The sequence below is a fragment of the Cavia porcellus genome, unplaced genomic scaffold (assembly GCF_034190915.1).
Source record: "Cavia porcellus strain 051 isolate PalLab524CR breed Dunkin Hartley unplaced genomic scaffold, mCavPor4.1 scaffold_10, whole genome shotgun sequence".
Lineage (NCBI taxonomy): Eukaryota > Metazoa > Chordata > Mammalia > Rodentia > Caviidae > Cavia > Cavia porcellus.
Window position 1 is genome coordinate 13419513 of NW_026947493.1, and position 17272 is coordinate 13436784.

At 35.6% G+C, this 17272-nt stretch overlaps 1 protein-coding gene across 7 annotated transcripts in view; it reads right to left on the reverse strand.

Annotated features, from left to right (window-relative positions):
• Positions 1 to 546: 546 nt before the first annotated feature.
• The window catches only part of Znf385d (zinc finger protein 385D), a 980325-nt gene continuing 963599 nt past the window's right edge, over positions 547 to 17272 (reverse strand). For all 7 annotated transcript variants that reach the window (XM_063257002.1, XM_063257004.1, XM_013144077.3 and 4 more), the window contains 3 exons: positions 6685 to 6863; positions 5579 to 5680; positions 547 to 3545 (listed from right to left, as the gene is read on the reverse strand). In XM_063257002.1, the coding sequence (XP_063113072.1) occupies positions 3312 to 3545; positions 5579 to 5680; positions 6685 to 6863 (515 nt within the window). In that variant the 3' untranslated portion in view covers positions 547 to 3311. The remainder of the gene's footprint in view (positions 3546 to 5578; positions 5681 to 6684; positions 6864 to 17272) is intronic.

Sequence of the window (17272 nt, forward strand, 5' to 3'; positions counted from 1 at the left end):
GAATCCCCTAAGAGCTAAGAGAGCGACCTTTCCGAGAAAACAATAGTAATGTAACCTGCCAAAAGCCAACCGTGTTTGCTTATGTGACTAAAACAACTGTTAATCAAAGTTTAGAAGGAGAGGTATAATTTGTCATATGTGATCACTTGTTTTCTCAGAAGAGAAATGCAGTAACTCCCCATCAACTGTTTCCCATTTGTCTGGAAGAGCTGGGCAGGGTAAAGCAATGCTTTTTCCAGAGGCTTTTCGCTCTTTCAATGCATTTATATTTGTTTCAATGAAACCAGAGATGCTTACGCTATCACTTTCCTCGCCATGGGTGTGATGCATGGAAGGGTGTGTATAACTATAAATCCACACTACCTTTGGGGATTTTCACAACACCACCGCTGATCAATCTGCTTTGTCAATCTTTATTCATGAAAAAGGCTCCTTCAGGTAAACAGCATAGCTTTATAACAGTCTGAGCTATAATAGATGTTGATTCTATTTTGATAAATATGTTGAGTAGGGGGAAACAATTGACAGAGAATCCACTGTAAGCTCTATGGTTAGGCTTCATCCTTTATTAGGTAGTGAATAAAAGACAATTGATGTTTACAACTCCAATTTAAGAGACCATTTAAACAGAAATGGTTCCATAGCAAAGTGAGGCAGAAGGGATCCAGGTATTTCTGAGTTTTCTCATATGGCTGATGAAGAAAGTATGGCTGATTTGTTTGTTCCCAGCAAATCACTAAAGTCAGTAATACCTTGTGACCCAGGGCTCTGAATCCACAGACCCTGACTTTTACTGGACTGGCTTCTTCACATTGGTGAAAATGGGGAGGATCACAAAAGCACATTGCATCAGTTAACATTAAGTTCATACACAGAGAGGCCTCGACAGATGTAAAAACTGCTGTACAGGGGTGAATATAATGAAAGATCAAAATATTTAATATTGTAAACAAAGAAAAATAAAATTCAAGATGGTTAGAAGCTACTCAAGTGGCACAGAGAGAGCGCAAAGTAACAAACTCATGCTCATCTGACTGAACTAGCCAGCAGGATCTATAGGGAAACAAACAAACAAAAAAAGAGACAGAAGCTAATGAAAGAAGAATAGAAAGGAGAAAAGAAAGGAAAGGAAAGAAAGGAGAAGAAAAGAAAAAAGAAAAAGAAATAGAAAAGTCAGGCAGACAATACTTGCTCAGGTAGTAGGGTCATTGGAAATGAAAGATCACCAGATACAGTACTTTCAGAAACAAATTTTAATGCTAACCAATATGCTTAATGAAGGCATGGCTTGAGTTTTTCTTACCAGAAAACCCCTGAAACACATTTTCTTATTATCTCCCCTGCCTTTGTTCCTTCCTTTCTTCTTTTTTGTTTTAATAAAAACATATAAAGCCAATTGCCTTCAAGACACATTATGTGAGAAATTTCTACAGATAGACAGTGGAGAAATACTCCAAAGACCATGTTTAATGTTGAGCACCAAGCACTGTGGATGTTTCTTGAATACAAAAGGACAAATGCTAAATACTTCTCTATCCAATGTGTTTGCCGTGATTCCTTTACCTCTTTGAAAGTCACCACAGTTTATATAAGAGCGATTTCAGGAAGGCTATGCCAAGCCCTCACTATATTTTTAATAGCCTTTACAAAATCTTTTCAAAAAATAATTTTTCTCTAAACCTAAATCACATAGGATTGACTTGTATATGTATCTTCCTTGATTTATATTTGAGTGTTGTTGTTCTTATTAATGCAACAGACTAGTTGCATGGAAACCCACCATAATGATAGGTATGTGTTCACTTTCTATGGTAAAAAGCAAATAGCCTTTATCTCAAATTAAAGGCACAGCTATTTTATGCCATTCGTTACCAATTTAATGATAACACTGTAACACTGAATGGTTATAGATTTATTTTATATAGATTTTTCTCTTTATAAGTTATTCTCTTACTCTTTCTAACATATATACAATATACATATATTTATATATACCCCTGATAAATCTTGTTTTAAAGGTAAAACATCAACTCCTTTCAGCTTTAGGGTGAATATCAAAGCCTGTCAGTATTTCACAACTCCACTAGAGAAACAGTGGACTTTACCAGTACTAGTTAGCACTTTATCATTTGTGTGCAATTAACTCAAATTTATGTTTGTCACTGTCCTTTTTAAATGCTTATATGTTTATATCATGTCAGTAGAAAATCTTAAAAATCATAAACCCACAACAATAGTTACCACTGCATTCTGTCATCATATCTAATGCAGAAATCTTTGCGACAAGCCTACTGGTATGATATAAGGGCATCCTGCAGGGATACATGGTCTCTGTTTTATAAGATATGTACTGACATGAAAGATCTGCTCTTTGCATCATCTGAAAGATGTAAGATCATCTGAGGTTATGATTGCTCCTTGAAACAGAATGATTGTACTGATTTCTTTCTAAATATCCATGATACATGAGTCTACCTGTGTTCAGATATAAAGTCATTACAAAAAGTTCCCTCTTTCCAGCAATACCTCTTCAGGGTGGGAAGGCAGTACGCGGTAAGAAATTACCTTTATTAATACCTCTCCCACCTTTCAGCAAAACCCTGTTCTAACTCCAAGCTGGACAAGGGGGAAGAATGTTGACCAGGGAGGCCTCCATGACACCATCTGGCGTTTATGTTTTATACCACTTCCTGGTATGAAATAGTTGTTCATTCTACCTTTTACAATTCTTTAAATCCTAATGGCATAGATTGAGACACAGCACTATTGTTTTACAAGACGTCTACTGTATCTACTTTGTTGGGATAAATACCCAGTAACTGCTGTCATAGCAAGAGGACCAACGCGGGTACTACTATTCACAGTGTTGCTTTTGTATTTTTTGTTGTATTTTCCCATTTTTGTAATATTTTAATCTACAGAGTAAATTATTATATATACATTGGAACCAGTTAATGCCCTTAGACAATGTGTACTTGTTTCATAAAGCAGGAAAGACAATGCAGGGGGAAATAGTGCCCAAAAGCACAGTCACGAAGGCTCAGAAGTTCTAGATACCACTAAGAGTCAATGCTGGAGATCACTTCTAAGACAGTGTCTGAGAGGAATGCTTTAATCTGGAGACAGTACCGCTCCCTCCCACCCACCCAGCCCCTCCCTCTTTTAATAATCTTTTCGATTCACTATCAAAAGTCCTGGCTCTTCATATAGACTTTAAACTATAAATAAACACTGCATAGTTCTCTTTTGTTTTGTTTTTCTGTCTTGTGTTTTTGAAAAATTATTGCAGTACAATGACTCCTGCTCGGAATTCAGTAGGGTGCAAACAGCACAGGAGTGTGGGCCGTCCGGATGGGCCCTGGAGCTGGCCGCAGGAGGGCGGGCGGAAGTGCAGAGGTCTGGAACAGGGTGGCTGCTGGAGCAGTTCTGAGACTGAAGGGGGAATTCACAGCCACAGCAGCTGCTGCTGCTGCAGCTGCCAGAGGATTTGGAAGAATTCTGGGAGCCAATGGCTTGGAAGGTTCTTTTGAAAACACTAATTTTACCTGAAAGGAAAAGAAAAGAAAAGGATGAGAACCCAAGTTTTGAAATCTGTACTTGGAATCCAAAATGGTAGGCAGTTTGAAAACTAAATCAGTGAACAACTACAAACACAAGCTCATACTTTGGTACTGATGATAAAGAAAGTAGAAAGTATAAGTCATTTTCCCCTTGGAAGAGAAGGAAAGTAACTAAAGATGATCTCCAAAAATATTGAAAATTATATTTGCACATGAAAATATTAAAGTAAAATAATTTAAAAATTTAAAAAGAATATATTTATTATGAAATATGATAGGAAACTTTCACACTACCTTTTCCATGCACATTAACTATCAAGAAGCAGACATTTTAGAGAGACTCATTACTACTATCAGTGCTATTAGACTGTCCAAATGTGTAAACTGGAGAGCATGAGGCATGTTGCTTCCCGTTGTGTGAGATACCACACACACAAAAACTTCAATAAAAAACGTAAAGAAAACATTTTTTAAAAATTTTGACATGTACTTTTTCCTTGTGCAAATGCCTATCGTGTTCTCTCTGCCTTATTCTACAAAGCTAACTCATTTGCTAAGTTAGTTTGCTAAGTACTATTAACATTAGCAAAATACCTGTTCTCACTAGAGCAAATGTTTCTACTTAAAGAAACATACTGATAGCTAAGGAGGTGTGTTTAGTCTTAATAGTAACACAATTTACTTGATGGTCAAAGCTGCGTCTATGTTGAGAAAACTTGCTGTGTTATGACTTGTGGAGCTCAAATATCAGCTCTGCACAGAATTCTTTATCTCCCAATACAGCTAAAACTGTTTTTGTAAAAAAGATTAACATCTTCATTTTCATAAATGGGGAATCCTGCTAAATTAATTGAGTCAAGCCACAGTGGAGTCTCATAATAAATGATTGGGATTTTCCTAAAACTGTATTTTCATGTGTTAGCTTTACATACTAGCATCAGTTATTAATAAGACCTATTTGAAGAAAACAAACTTCAATATGTATAATTTGGCATATACTACAGTTAATTACTCCTAATGTTTCCCTGAGACCTGGGTATCTATGATGCAAGTGATGATCACCTCGAACAGAAGAAAAACATATGCTCATCAAAACTATCATACAGGGGCTGGGGATTTAGCTCAGCAGCGTAAGTGCCTGCCGTGCAAGCAGGCGGTCGTGAATTTGATCCCTGGTACCGATAAAAAGGAAAAAGACAAAAACAAACAAACAAACAAACAAAAACTATCATACAATATCAGAAGGTTTCCCAGATTGTCTGTAAAGCTCTTCCAAACAGTTCTGGTGAGGATATTCCACTATTGTGCCTTGCAATCTAACCAGGACCTTTAGCATAATGGAGAGAGGGCATTTTTCAGGATTATTTCACAAAGTCTTGCATAGTATCTTTACATGAATACTTAAATAATTTTTTTTTTCTTTTTGAGACACGATCTCACTCTATAGTCCAGGCTGGCCTTGAGCTCACTATGTAATCTAGGATGGTCTTGATCTTGAGGCGATCATCTTGCCAAGTATGAGGCTGTTATAATAGGTGTGTGCTACCACGTCCAGGCTGAAACTATTTTAAAACTTCAAAATTCTTGAGACTATCAATAATACCGATTCTTTGTCTCTTGTATATATTAAATAGCAATTCAAGCGTTTAATTTCACCAACCATCTTTAGATGTTCACTAGTAGCAAGAGTAGAGTTAATGGAACTGCTCATCAAACTCAAGAGTCTGACTTTTCTCCTTCCACTGAGCTCTGAGATAAAACTGAACACAACTCAAAGAGATAAGATACCGGCTTGTGGCTAGAGATGGCAAAACACTGAAACGAATTATGAGACCAATAATTCTGTGGTGGAGTAGAGACTGAACTCAAGAATTAACTGTAACTTGGGTACAGTCTATTATGTTTAGTAACTCACCTCCCCTCACCACAAACACATACCCAAAGAACATATGAATTCAGCAGACTGTGGGATGTTAAAGATGTTACACTATTTCCTCGCAAGCACAAATGACACTCACCCCCAGTGGATGTGCTGCTTTCTGTAGTTTGTTGTAGGGACTGTATTTAGGTTTTGGAGGTTTCCCGGCAGCTCTGTCTTTGTGCCTTCTACTGCTAATGTGCTGTTAAAAGCAATTAAAAATGACAGTTGTATAAATTAATCCCCCAAATTATCTAAATACTGTTTAACTAGGGGAAGATAATAATTATTTCATGCAAGTTTTAGACAAAAATAAAAGAACATGCACTTTTTCCCTTGATTTGTGATGCCTTGGGGATCTATTTTTATGTTGTCTGTTTTTGTATATTTTATCAAATAAAAGGATCTTCTTCTTCTCCAGCTGTTTTTGCCTTATCATTGCACACATCTCCATTTTTAGAAGTGTTTATAAAGGAAAGAAACGTCTAAAGGAATTTTATGTGCAAGTAAACAAAGATACCCAGGCAGGCATGAATTTATTTCCACACCAATATACATCCCTACATTTGCACAGCCAAATGTCAACCCCTTAAATTGGAAGGATAAATAACTAATTATATAAAATCAGCAAAATACCATATATATGTATACATGTGTATATATGTATATATATATATACTAGAACACAGTATAAGAATTGGACTTGCAGTTGGAAATGTACTTGATCTATTTAGAAGGCTATTCAGAGTACACATGAATGCAAAATGATTAGACATGCTTCAAGCAAATGGCTGCAGAAATATAGTATGATACTGTGTAATAAAGTATATACTCCACGATGGCACACTACAAAATGAGTGTGGCATGCAATATCTAAAAATTAAAAATGGAACATTGCAAATTGATCTTTTAATGAAAATCTACACTTTTGGGTGGCAAACCTGGTAAAGAGAACATTTGATACTCTTTCTCTTCCCACTATTCACACACAACAGTATAAAGTGATTGCCAAGAATTTACAAAAGGTCCCACAAGCCATTGCTTTTTAGTTATTTTGCAAAGACAGTGAATAGAGGATAAGTGGCTAGGTAGGTGGAGGGATACATGGGGAAAAAGTCAGAAATTAAAAGGAAGAATGAAAGGGTATACATTCTGGCTATAAGGGTGTCTCTAATTTGTTTTCATTCCCAGATGTGCGTTACATGCCTGTTTCAGCTGTGTTTCTGAGTTGACGTGCACATCGCAGATTTCACAGTGAAACGTTTTGTTCTGGAGGCCTGTGTTTCCCTTATTAACAGGTCCCTTGCCTTTTACTCCTGCCCGAGGAAAGGCTTTGATGGTCCCGCTTCCATTTCGTGCTTCTAGCATGGTTTTGTGCTTGGTACCTGTGGGAATATTTAGAAAGAAATAAAAAAGAGGAATCTTTATTTATAACTTCAAGAAACATTATAACAAGATTTGATGCTTGTTTTGGTGCAGGTATTCCAGAGATTAAGACTGAAGTATGTGCACAGGACAGACTATAACAGTGTACTCTTATTAGCTAACATTATTAAATTATTGATTTCAAAAAAATGTTCCATGTTACAAGCAAGCACTATCAATATAGTAAACAAATTTGAGAGCTTGGAGGCAAAAATAAATAGGTGTGCCTTGGTTTTATTTTCTCTTGAAGCTAATAAGATGTAAATGATAAGTGATGAAGGAAAGCACTTTACTTGCTAAAGATATAGTTGGAGGTGATGTGTAACAAATACAATCAGTTTAAACATGGTGTGTTTACAGAAATGGCACTAATTAAATACCCATTTTCTACAGAGAATATAAACATGCTTTCTTGAGTGTGTTTTTTAGAGAAAGAGTAAAAAGAGAAAGAGTAAAAAAGATCTGAATGACTGAAAAACCAGCCACATTAGGAGAGTAGATCCCACACTGGTAGGCTATGTCATTTCAACTGCAAACAAGTGAGGGGAGAATTCACAGGCTAGGAAGAAACGTTACAAATTAGTGTGTGTAATTTTACTAAACCATTAATATATTCAGGCTGCCATAACTCAACTTATCAGCTACTAATATATTTTTGAGATCACCATGATTGTTAACAGTTCATGATGGTATCTTTCCTTCAAAAATTTACTTAAATTTTCCCTTTTTTTTTTTTTGAGTTGATAAGTATTTTTTTTCTTAGTTAGTGATTTTTAAAATTCTTATTTAGTAGTTTTGTTTCTTTATGTTTATTATATGGCTGGTTAGTTCCACAAACATTTGAAAAGATTCTTAACTTACAAACTAAGGGACAGCCCTCCAGAACCAGAATGTTAATGAAGACACCATGTTGGGAGCACTGTAGGTCCATATAGGTCACATGTTAAGTAATAGACAAATTCACGAAGAAAGCCTTACAGACTCTTTTCTCCTTCATTCAAAATGACCATCACCTTACTCTGTCTGTTCCAAGTGATGATTTCTCACTTGAAATATCCATATTCCTTTGCATAGCTGCTAAAATTCTTGTATGTCAACACATTAAGGAAAGAAAAAAACAGTTGGCATCATGCAGAAATATTGGCAAACTGGAACTTGGAGCCACACATCAGCACCACTGTGGAGGCTGTGATTCCTCCCTGAGGTTTACTTTGGGCCATCTCACTTGTAATACTAGCGCCTTCTACTTTGAAGGTGTCTGAGTCAGAGAAGGAGGAGTGGGCGGGATGCCCTAGGGAGCAAACAAAAGAAGTAGGTGGTTGTCCAAATTTCTATGTCTAAACAGATAATCCTATATTAAAAAAAAATTTTTCCTGTGCAACTTTTTCCTGTGCAAAATGGGCTCATGCATTGGGCAAGTTTGATTTATGAATGATTAAAAATCAGTAGATTAATTTTCTTCTAAATTTTCTTCCAGGACTGCTAGTTCCTTTTTGGACTGATATCATTCATGACATGGAGCTTGTGTTTGGCAATTGGAATTCACTTACTCTCTCATAACCATATACACTCACAATTAAGGATGTGGTAAGGTCTGAGAAAGACTTTTACTAATAACTTTAACTCTAAGATTACTATTTATCACATAGAATTCAACTTTTGTGCAGTATAACCTTGTGTACTTAGTAACGGACTGCCATACTGAAATAGCTGTTTGTTAATTTTATAAGATCTTAAAATTTCAATAAGTTTTAAGTTAGATGTGTTTCCTCCAAACACAGCTAAAATGCAGTAAAAACATATTCTTAATTTGCATGTATTTACATGTTTTATGGGTAAAATATACATAAATATATGAACAGTAATTATTAAAATACATTAAAGCTTTAATCACTTCAGATGCTGCACATTTTTCCTTGATCACAATGGCTGTATGAATAATTCCCAATGTACAGATAATAAACTGAGATCTAAGAGGTTAAATTACTTGCCAATAGTCACAGTGCAAGCAGTACTTGAAGAACCTGGTAAGTACAAAGTAGATTGCTAGCTAAGCCTTTAGCAAACCATTCAGGATTACTAAAACATTTGGAGGTGGTTACATACAAATGTACCATAGTAGCTTAACATTTTCTTCTTACATATTAGTGTAGTCTTCTAAAATTTGATTCTGTCTTTCAGTTTCCCCTCACCTCTCTTATTCTCAGTGTTCTTTTCTGCTTAGCAGATTTCCATGCATCATGATAACTTTGAAAGGCTGTGGCTTTGCTTAAAATGGTTAGTGGTATCTGTCATCCCTTGTTTTCAACATCCTTTAAGTATCTTGCAGGTCTCCTGCCTTCTCCTTGACCTCTCAGCATTGTGGGAACACGTCTGTTTCTGCATTAGATTCTTTCCTTCTCTGAGGAGAGCAACAGCAAGAAGCCAAATGGACGATTTTCCTCTTGTCAATTTTAAAGGCTGACACTAATGACAGCCTTCATTTGAAGCTTAGTGATTTCAAGAAACAGACACTGTATTCCAACCGCAGTTTAAATTCAGCAAATCATAAGGCTCCAAAACAGTTTTTGCTTATTTATTTAGTCAGGATGAGGTATTTATTGCTCATATATTTGTGTAAATCAAAGGCATATTGGGAGAAAGAGGCTGGTCTTCCTTTCATTCTTCATTATCTATATGACTTTTTTTTATTGTCTATAAATTTAAGTACTACTAAAAAGCAAAGTTTGTTAAGAAGAAAAATCAACAAATGATTTTTTAATTGGTAAAATTTTCATTACAAATAATTTATTAAGTCATTAGACAAATAAAGAAAATTTCAAAAATGAAAACAATAAATGTAATTTTTATCAACCAGAAATATATCAAATTCTTAATAATGGTTGTCAGGTACTGAACTTTTATTTTTTATTTGTATGTGTGTATTTTCAAAAGTTTGAATAACCTAGCTGAAGTAGGGTCACATAAGAAATTATTGTGGAATCACATTTGCATATAATTTTGGAAAGGCACGTGTTTTTAATAATAACACAGACCTTGCAATATAGATACTTTAACCACTTATCTAATATTTATCGTTTGTATTCTTCTTATTCCTACATAACTAGGAACATAATACTCATGAAATCTTGTATCAAATATCTGATAGTTTCCTTAGCATACATTTTTTCTAAATGGTATTTTAATACCATTTAGGTTAAATACCTTTAGGTTAAAAAAAAAAGACTATTTTTAAGTCTCTTGATACAAACTTCCTAAACATGACAACAAAGCTTCAGAGGGATTTATTTTACAGGAAAATCTGTCTTGACATTGTCTTGAAAGTTTGATCCTTTATGAAACAAATTTCAATAATTTTCTAGAATGCCACTAGTGCTGTTATGTCTAATAGCAGTTGACTGGATCCTTAACAAACTCATGTAACTGCCAACAAAAATTTGGCTGTGATCTCATCGACAAAGTCTGTGATTCCATTTTTATATAAATGTACAGGAAACTGAACAATATCCATACATATGGTAAAGTGCAAGTACAGTTTTCTTTTATGTGTCTATGTTACTCAGTAGAATAGTGTTAGATATCAACTCTTGTGTGCATTAATTCAGAAAAGCTGTCTTGAATCTATATATTCAAAATAAATAAGAAGCATTAAACTTCTCCATATACTTTTATATACCATTGAATATCATTTTTATGACACGCCTTTGTGTTTTTTTTATTTGTGTGTTTGTATGGGAAGTGAACTCAGGACCTTGCACTTGCCAGGTGAATGCTGTGCCACTGAACCATACTCCCAGAAAATTTACAGCATTCCTAAAAGTATGTATTTTTTCTATACTTGATCCTGTGCAAGAGGAGGACATGGAGGTGGTATAAGTAGCCACCCTGGAAGGTGGTGGCCTGTGTGCAGTATAAAGGGAGAAAAAAGGCTTGTTGTCTCCTCTTTTGCTCTGGCTGCTTTTGCTGGCTACGGCCTTAAAGTGTTGCCCGGGTGCCACACCATCCTGCCTTGGAGCCAGTGATTACGGACTGAAACCTCCACAAACAGTGAGGTTTCTTTCCGTCACTTTGGGTGTCAGGTACTTTGCTCCAGCAATGAGAGAAAAGTAACAATGAAAGAAAGGAAATTACTACAGAGGAAAATCGATCTTTGTTCTTAGTACCAGAAAAGGTCATAGAGAGAAAACTGTGAAGTTCAGATGCAAAGAGAGAAAATCTACATAAGAACCCAAAGAAAGCCCAGAGAAGGGTTATGCAGGCCCACATCCCCAGAAAGCAGAGAACATGACTGCATGTGACAAGGTCTACATGTAAAACTATGAAATCCATACAGCAATAACTTAACGTCTAAGCATGTGAGGAAAAATGTCAAGCACCTGAGAAGCTTCTTCTACCTCAGAGGCCCTGAAACTCTGAGCAGGAGGCTTTTCCTGAGCTCTTTTGTAGACTGTCTGTGCATGAAACAATGTACATTTACCTCGGTGCCTTTAACAAAAAAAGGCCCTTAAAAACCTGGAAAATATAATGTTGCCTTTCTATCCAAAAGTCTTCACCTAATTCACATTTATCATCAATATACAGACAAATTAGTTGGCTGTTGTGGTAGAAACTTTGAAGGGTGAGGCAGCAGAAAAGCAAGTGCAAGGCCAACTTGGGCAAGTTATGAAGCTTATCTCAAAAATAAAAGAGGCTGGAGATGGAGCTCTTTCCAAGGGCCTGAGTTCAATCTAACAAAATCAATGTACTGAATCAAGTAAGTCATATTTTCATAGTAAAAGTGGGAAATGATACAATTGCAACTATTTGTGAAAGCAGTGTTTTTACATTTTATGTAAACTAGTTTTGCTTGCTTATTTCTTCTTTTTTAATGACAGTAAGAGATGCTCATGATAAGAATTGCAAAAAATAAAAACAGATCATAAAACACAGGCAAAAGTCTTCCCAAAACAATTTTAAGCCTATACCCTCTGCAGAAACACATCATTAGGTACAAATATTAAGAAGTTTTCAGGACATCACTGACTTCATGTATGGTATGAGTAGGTATGAGGAGGAAAACGGCTAACAGATTGACCATTCCACTGGTGTGCACGTGAAAGCATGTTTAACAAGGAGAGCTGTGTCAAACCCATGAACATAAAATGTATCTTGACATATCTCTAAAGTGATTCATTCTGTTTGTTTATTGGGAGAGGTTAAAAAAGTGAAACAGCTCAATCTTGAATGCATACAGGTATGTAATAATTCTTTTATTAGGTAATATATCTAAAATCATTTACTACCACAATCTATTTTGAATTATAGACCTAGTTCATGGGCTAAAAAAAATTGCTATGCCTATAAATACATGTAGCTTATATGATGCTTAACAGCCATGTGTATCTCTTTAGCACTTGAAATGAAGCTGTTGTAACTATGAAGGTGGACTTGAAATTAAACTTAAATGCCACACAAAGCTAGCGATTTCAGTATAAGATAATGTCACTTTGATGCTCACATATTCATTTCATAGGCAGGTAGAACAAACTGGAGATATGTGTTTTTAGAACAAAATACTTGAGATAGTTGAGATTCTTTCTTATGGTTGACCTCAAGAAGAACGATATGAAAGCACTGGCACAAGAAAATCACTCATCTCATAGCAAAAAAAAAAAAAGGAAGGAAAAAAAGGGAGAACAAGTCTCATAGTCTCCTTCTTATCTCCTCCTTATCTCACAATACTTCCATCTGGGGGACCAAGCCTAACTCATAGGTCTTTGGGAGACATATAAGAACCAAACAGTGGTGTAAAGTTGAATTGTGTGCGTGTTACAGTTTGTGTCTGGATGTCACCCCAAAGCCGCATGCTGTCATGGAGGTGGGCTTCTAGAGTCTGTGACTGATTCATAGTCTAGTGCTGCAATTATAGGTGTGAGTGCTACACTCACTGGATGTGGTCTACATACACTATAAAGGACAGAAAGAATCTTCTCATGTGCTCCTCCCTTTTTGCTCTTGTTGATTTTGCTGCTTTCTGGCCACCACGAATTGTTGCCCTTTGCGATTAGCCACTCTGCCTTGCAGCCAACTGAATATGAACTGAAACTTCCACAAACTGTGAGCTAAATAAAATTTTCCTTCCTGTATTTTGAGTGTCAAATATTTTGTCTCAGCAATGAGAAGTAACCAATACAGTGTGAATGCATTTTAATCGTCTGTAGAAAGTTTTCTAAAAGGCACAACAAGTAAATTGTGATGGTTAGATTTTTGTATTTTTCGTCAAACTCAATCTTTGTCATTGCCCTAGCAAATGTTGAATAAAAATGGTAGATAATTGTTTTAAGAACAATAAGGTCATGAACACTAATCATAGCTTACTGGCTTAAATGAGTTTTAACATAAATCAAGTCTCCAAATACTTCATTCTTAAATACAGTCACAAAATAAATATGAACTTCCTGAAGGCAATAATTAAATCTTAATCAGAGTTGTATTTTTAATGCCTAATATACAGTAGATGGTCAATGAAAATTAGCTGATGCACAAAGCTGTGAAATCAATTTTATTTCATTTGTAAGAAGTGTTATGAGTTTAGGAGGCAGAACTGTGCATGTCAGAATTTGTGTCCCTTAACTGACCTTTGAATTTTTGTGTTTCATGTCCTTAGTGATTTCTAGAACAGGAAATTATCTCCACTATTGAAGAGTTACATTAACTGTACTAGTTGTTTTAAAAATTATTTTGGTTCTCACATGCTCAATAAATTTTAGCTAATTGTCTTTTCTTCTTCATTAGTATTGCTTTCTTTTTAAAGGAAAATATTAGAAATACTTAAGAATTTTAAAATTTAGTAATAACTGTCTCTTGATAGTGATATTTTTACACGTTGAAATTTAGGAAGGAATAGAATAACCTCAATTTGGTGACAAAAAATTGGAATGAACTCAGAAAAATATCAAACACTAGTACTTCAAAAATTATCAGAAATGCTGCCTAAGTTAATAAGATTTAACTATGAAACAATTTCAAATTATATAGAAAAATAATAAAAATTAGCTAAACAAGTGGGATGTCTCTATAATATCTGTGTCTTTCCACATACAAGTTTGAAGAATCTTATGAAGCCTGATAGCTTAGAAGAGCCTGCCTCTGAACAGAACTGATCTTCAAACCTAACATTGCCCACTGCCTGTTAGAGGAAGGCAGATTGATTAACTGATTGATTGATTCAGCAGATTGATTGAACCAGGGTTTTACACTGAACTGCATCCCTATGTTTTTTCAGTTATTTTTGAGACAGGGTCTTGCTAAGTCACTAACTTGACCAGTCTGGGTTTGAACTTGTTATCCTCTTGTCTCAGCCTCCCAGAATGCTGGGATTAGTGGCATAAAACTAAATTTAACAGTATTGTTTATACTACTAGATTCTAGAGAAAGTTGAGAAACCTTGAAGTTATTTTCGAGAGGTAAGAGTGGGATCAGTGCAATCATAAAGGAGGGTAGTGATTACATTCTTCTATGAGTCCAGACAATAAGAGGGCGCATTTAAAGAGAATTTAGAAAACAGTAATTAAAAGGACTAACAGAACTAGACAGTATGGGTTCCACCAGCACTATAGATTGGGAACTCTAAGTAACAGTGATGAAGAATTACCCCCTAAAAATATTGTTAGTCTGTTTTTTAAAGCAGTTGAGTGGTTACTACTGAGATTTTATGTATATTAAATGAGTTTAGTTTTAATTTATCCTCCAACAGACATCATATTAGCTCCAGCCACAGAAATATTCAGTTCTAAGTTTTTGTTTTATTAGTAAATTCATAATAATTCCAAGCACTGAGCTCACTAAGGGTACTATATCATTTAAAGAAATATAAACTCTACAGTATAAACAAACAGTGATAGCACAGTGATCATAAAGGTGAAGAAACTGAACTACAGTTAATTAAATTCTGTCATTTTCTCTGACCAGTTGAGTTTCTATGTCTAAGTCAGTGAAGCAGTGTGAGCCATGCGGTTAACAGCTTTGCCTGGGAGCTCTAGCTGCCCATGTAGCTAAATGATGCATCCCAGATTGGCTTCCTTCCTTTTTCTCTTTCCCCTAACCTGTGTCCTTCACATTTCTAAGAACATATTTACACCTAAGTGCTCATCTCAGAGTCTGCCTGTGTAGGAATCCAAACCAAAATGTATCACTATAATCCCATGCTGAGTCCTACACTATTCTTATTCCTGGTAGAAAAGCGGGCAGGTGTAGAGTCTCGGCTGTTTACACTTAGCCCATGGGATTATGTGTAGTAGCGGGCAAACAGTGCTTGGGAAAAGTGAGGGCTGCATTTACACACTTGTCTGTCTGGAGAAAGTCCCAAATACAATGTCTCCTCTCAACATTGCTGTTGAAAGGCATATTATAAATAAGCTGGGCCTGGATATCAAATTTAGTGGATGAAGGGGGTCAAAAATGACGAAGCTATGTATTTGCTCTTTGTCTGCCAGCTCTAGTCCTGACATAGCTTGTCAGTTCAAGTCTAGGTCAATATCTAAAATGAGCATTAAACCAGGGTGGGTGCTTCTGAAACAAAAATAGATCTCTGGTTCAAGAAAGGAAGCACAAGGATAAGAAAACCCAAGAGGCTCCCTGGAAAACAGGAAAGTGGCTCTTGTCTTTGTTAGGTGGAATATTTCTATAAAAGGACTTGAGTAAGGTGTTGCACTCTATTCACCTGCTTAAACTGTGAAGTGAGCTTACTATAGTTATTCTCAGTTCAGGCTGTCAAACAATATGAGATTATTTATCATCCCCCCCCAAAGTATAGCTTTTGAAGTCCTGAATATAAACAGACAAAATCCCTGTATAGGGAAAATCCACACATAAATATACTTTTAAAGCTTTGTGTATAATTTTGACAAAGAAGTGATAGAGACCATAGAATCGGAATATGGAAAATGTTAATCTGATACGGTATAATCAGCAAACTCTTTAATTGCTTCTTAATCTGATGTTTACCATGAGAATTTAAGTAGGACTTCAAAATCCTTACAAATGAATTCCAGCCTCAAATGGCATTATAATCTGTGGATATCAACATCCTTCCTGAAATTTTATTCTCTATCATTATGTGGAGTGATAAAGAGTTCTTAAAAATAAGTTATATTTCCAGTGATATTTATGCTCTAAGTACAAAGCATCCATGAAAAATAGTATTTGCATGAGGAAATACATGTCACATCTACGTAGTAAAGCTTCTGCCTTGGGGCCAGATGCTTTTTTCTGTGTTTCTTAACTCCTGAATTCATGAACTTTCCCTGACTGCAGCTAATGCATGAAGGAGAAAGATAATCATCTGCAATTATGCCTTTTAGAGTCTTGAAGTCAACACTTGACTATCACCAGTGCAGCACAATGATTGGTCAGTGACTCAACATACAGCTGCAATATTAACTTAGGACATGATTCATAAATGAGCCATCTCCTATTATAGTTGCTGACAGAATCCTGGCAGTGAACCCAGTTTTCTAGAGAAAAGTTGATCTTGGCAATCAATCCCTATTTTAAGAAAGCTGGTATTTGTGTTTCTGCACTCCCCCCCAATACACACACTATTTGGATGGACCCATAATGCTGTATCCTGAGAGAGCATCTCATTCTGTCTTGTGAATATTCCAGCATTTTTTTTTCTGCTTTAAAGGTTATTGTTTAAGAGTGAAATGTGTTTGAAACATGGTTTTGTCTGGTTAGATGCTCCTCCTTTTCTGAGCTTCAGTCAAAGGAAAAGAACAATATATTTAAATTGGAAGAGTAAACGAAGTATTACATGTAGAGCATATCGTGATGGCTAGACATAATAAATGCTTTTTTTTTCTTTTTAAATATTTTTTTTAGTAGGGCTGGGGACCAAACCCAGGGTTTCATGCACCCAAGGCAAACACTCCACTAGTGAGCTTTCTCCCATCCCAAATACTCTCTTAACTTCAATTGCCCAGATCACACAGATAAGCTAGAACAAGAGCATTTGCCATAAAAATCATAATAAAGGGGATTTAATCAAAAGTATGTGAAATTATACAAACATATTTTGAGATAATATTATAGGTACAATTTTAGAAAACTTCATTTACAAGCAAATAAATGCATGGAAGTGTGTAAGTAATCTAGAAATCAAATCATATAAAGGCAAAACATTTTAGAATTATATTTTGTCTCTTAATAATAAGAACACATGCACAGGCGTGCGCGTACACACACACAAACACACGCATGGTGGCCTACAGGCCCTGGAAACCTTTTTTGCCCTTATATAAATGACATTTTTCTTGTCATTTTTTTAATATTTAATAGCTATTGAATTTCATGTACTATTTGCCAGTTTTCTGCTACCTCTTTGTCCCCT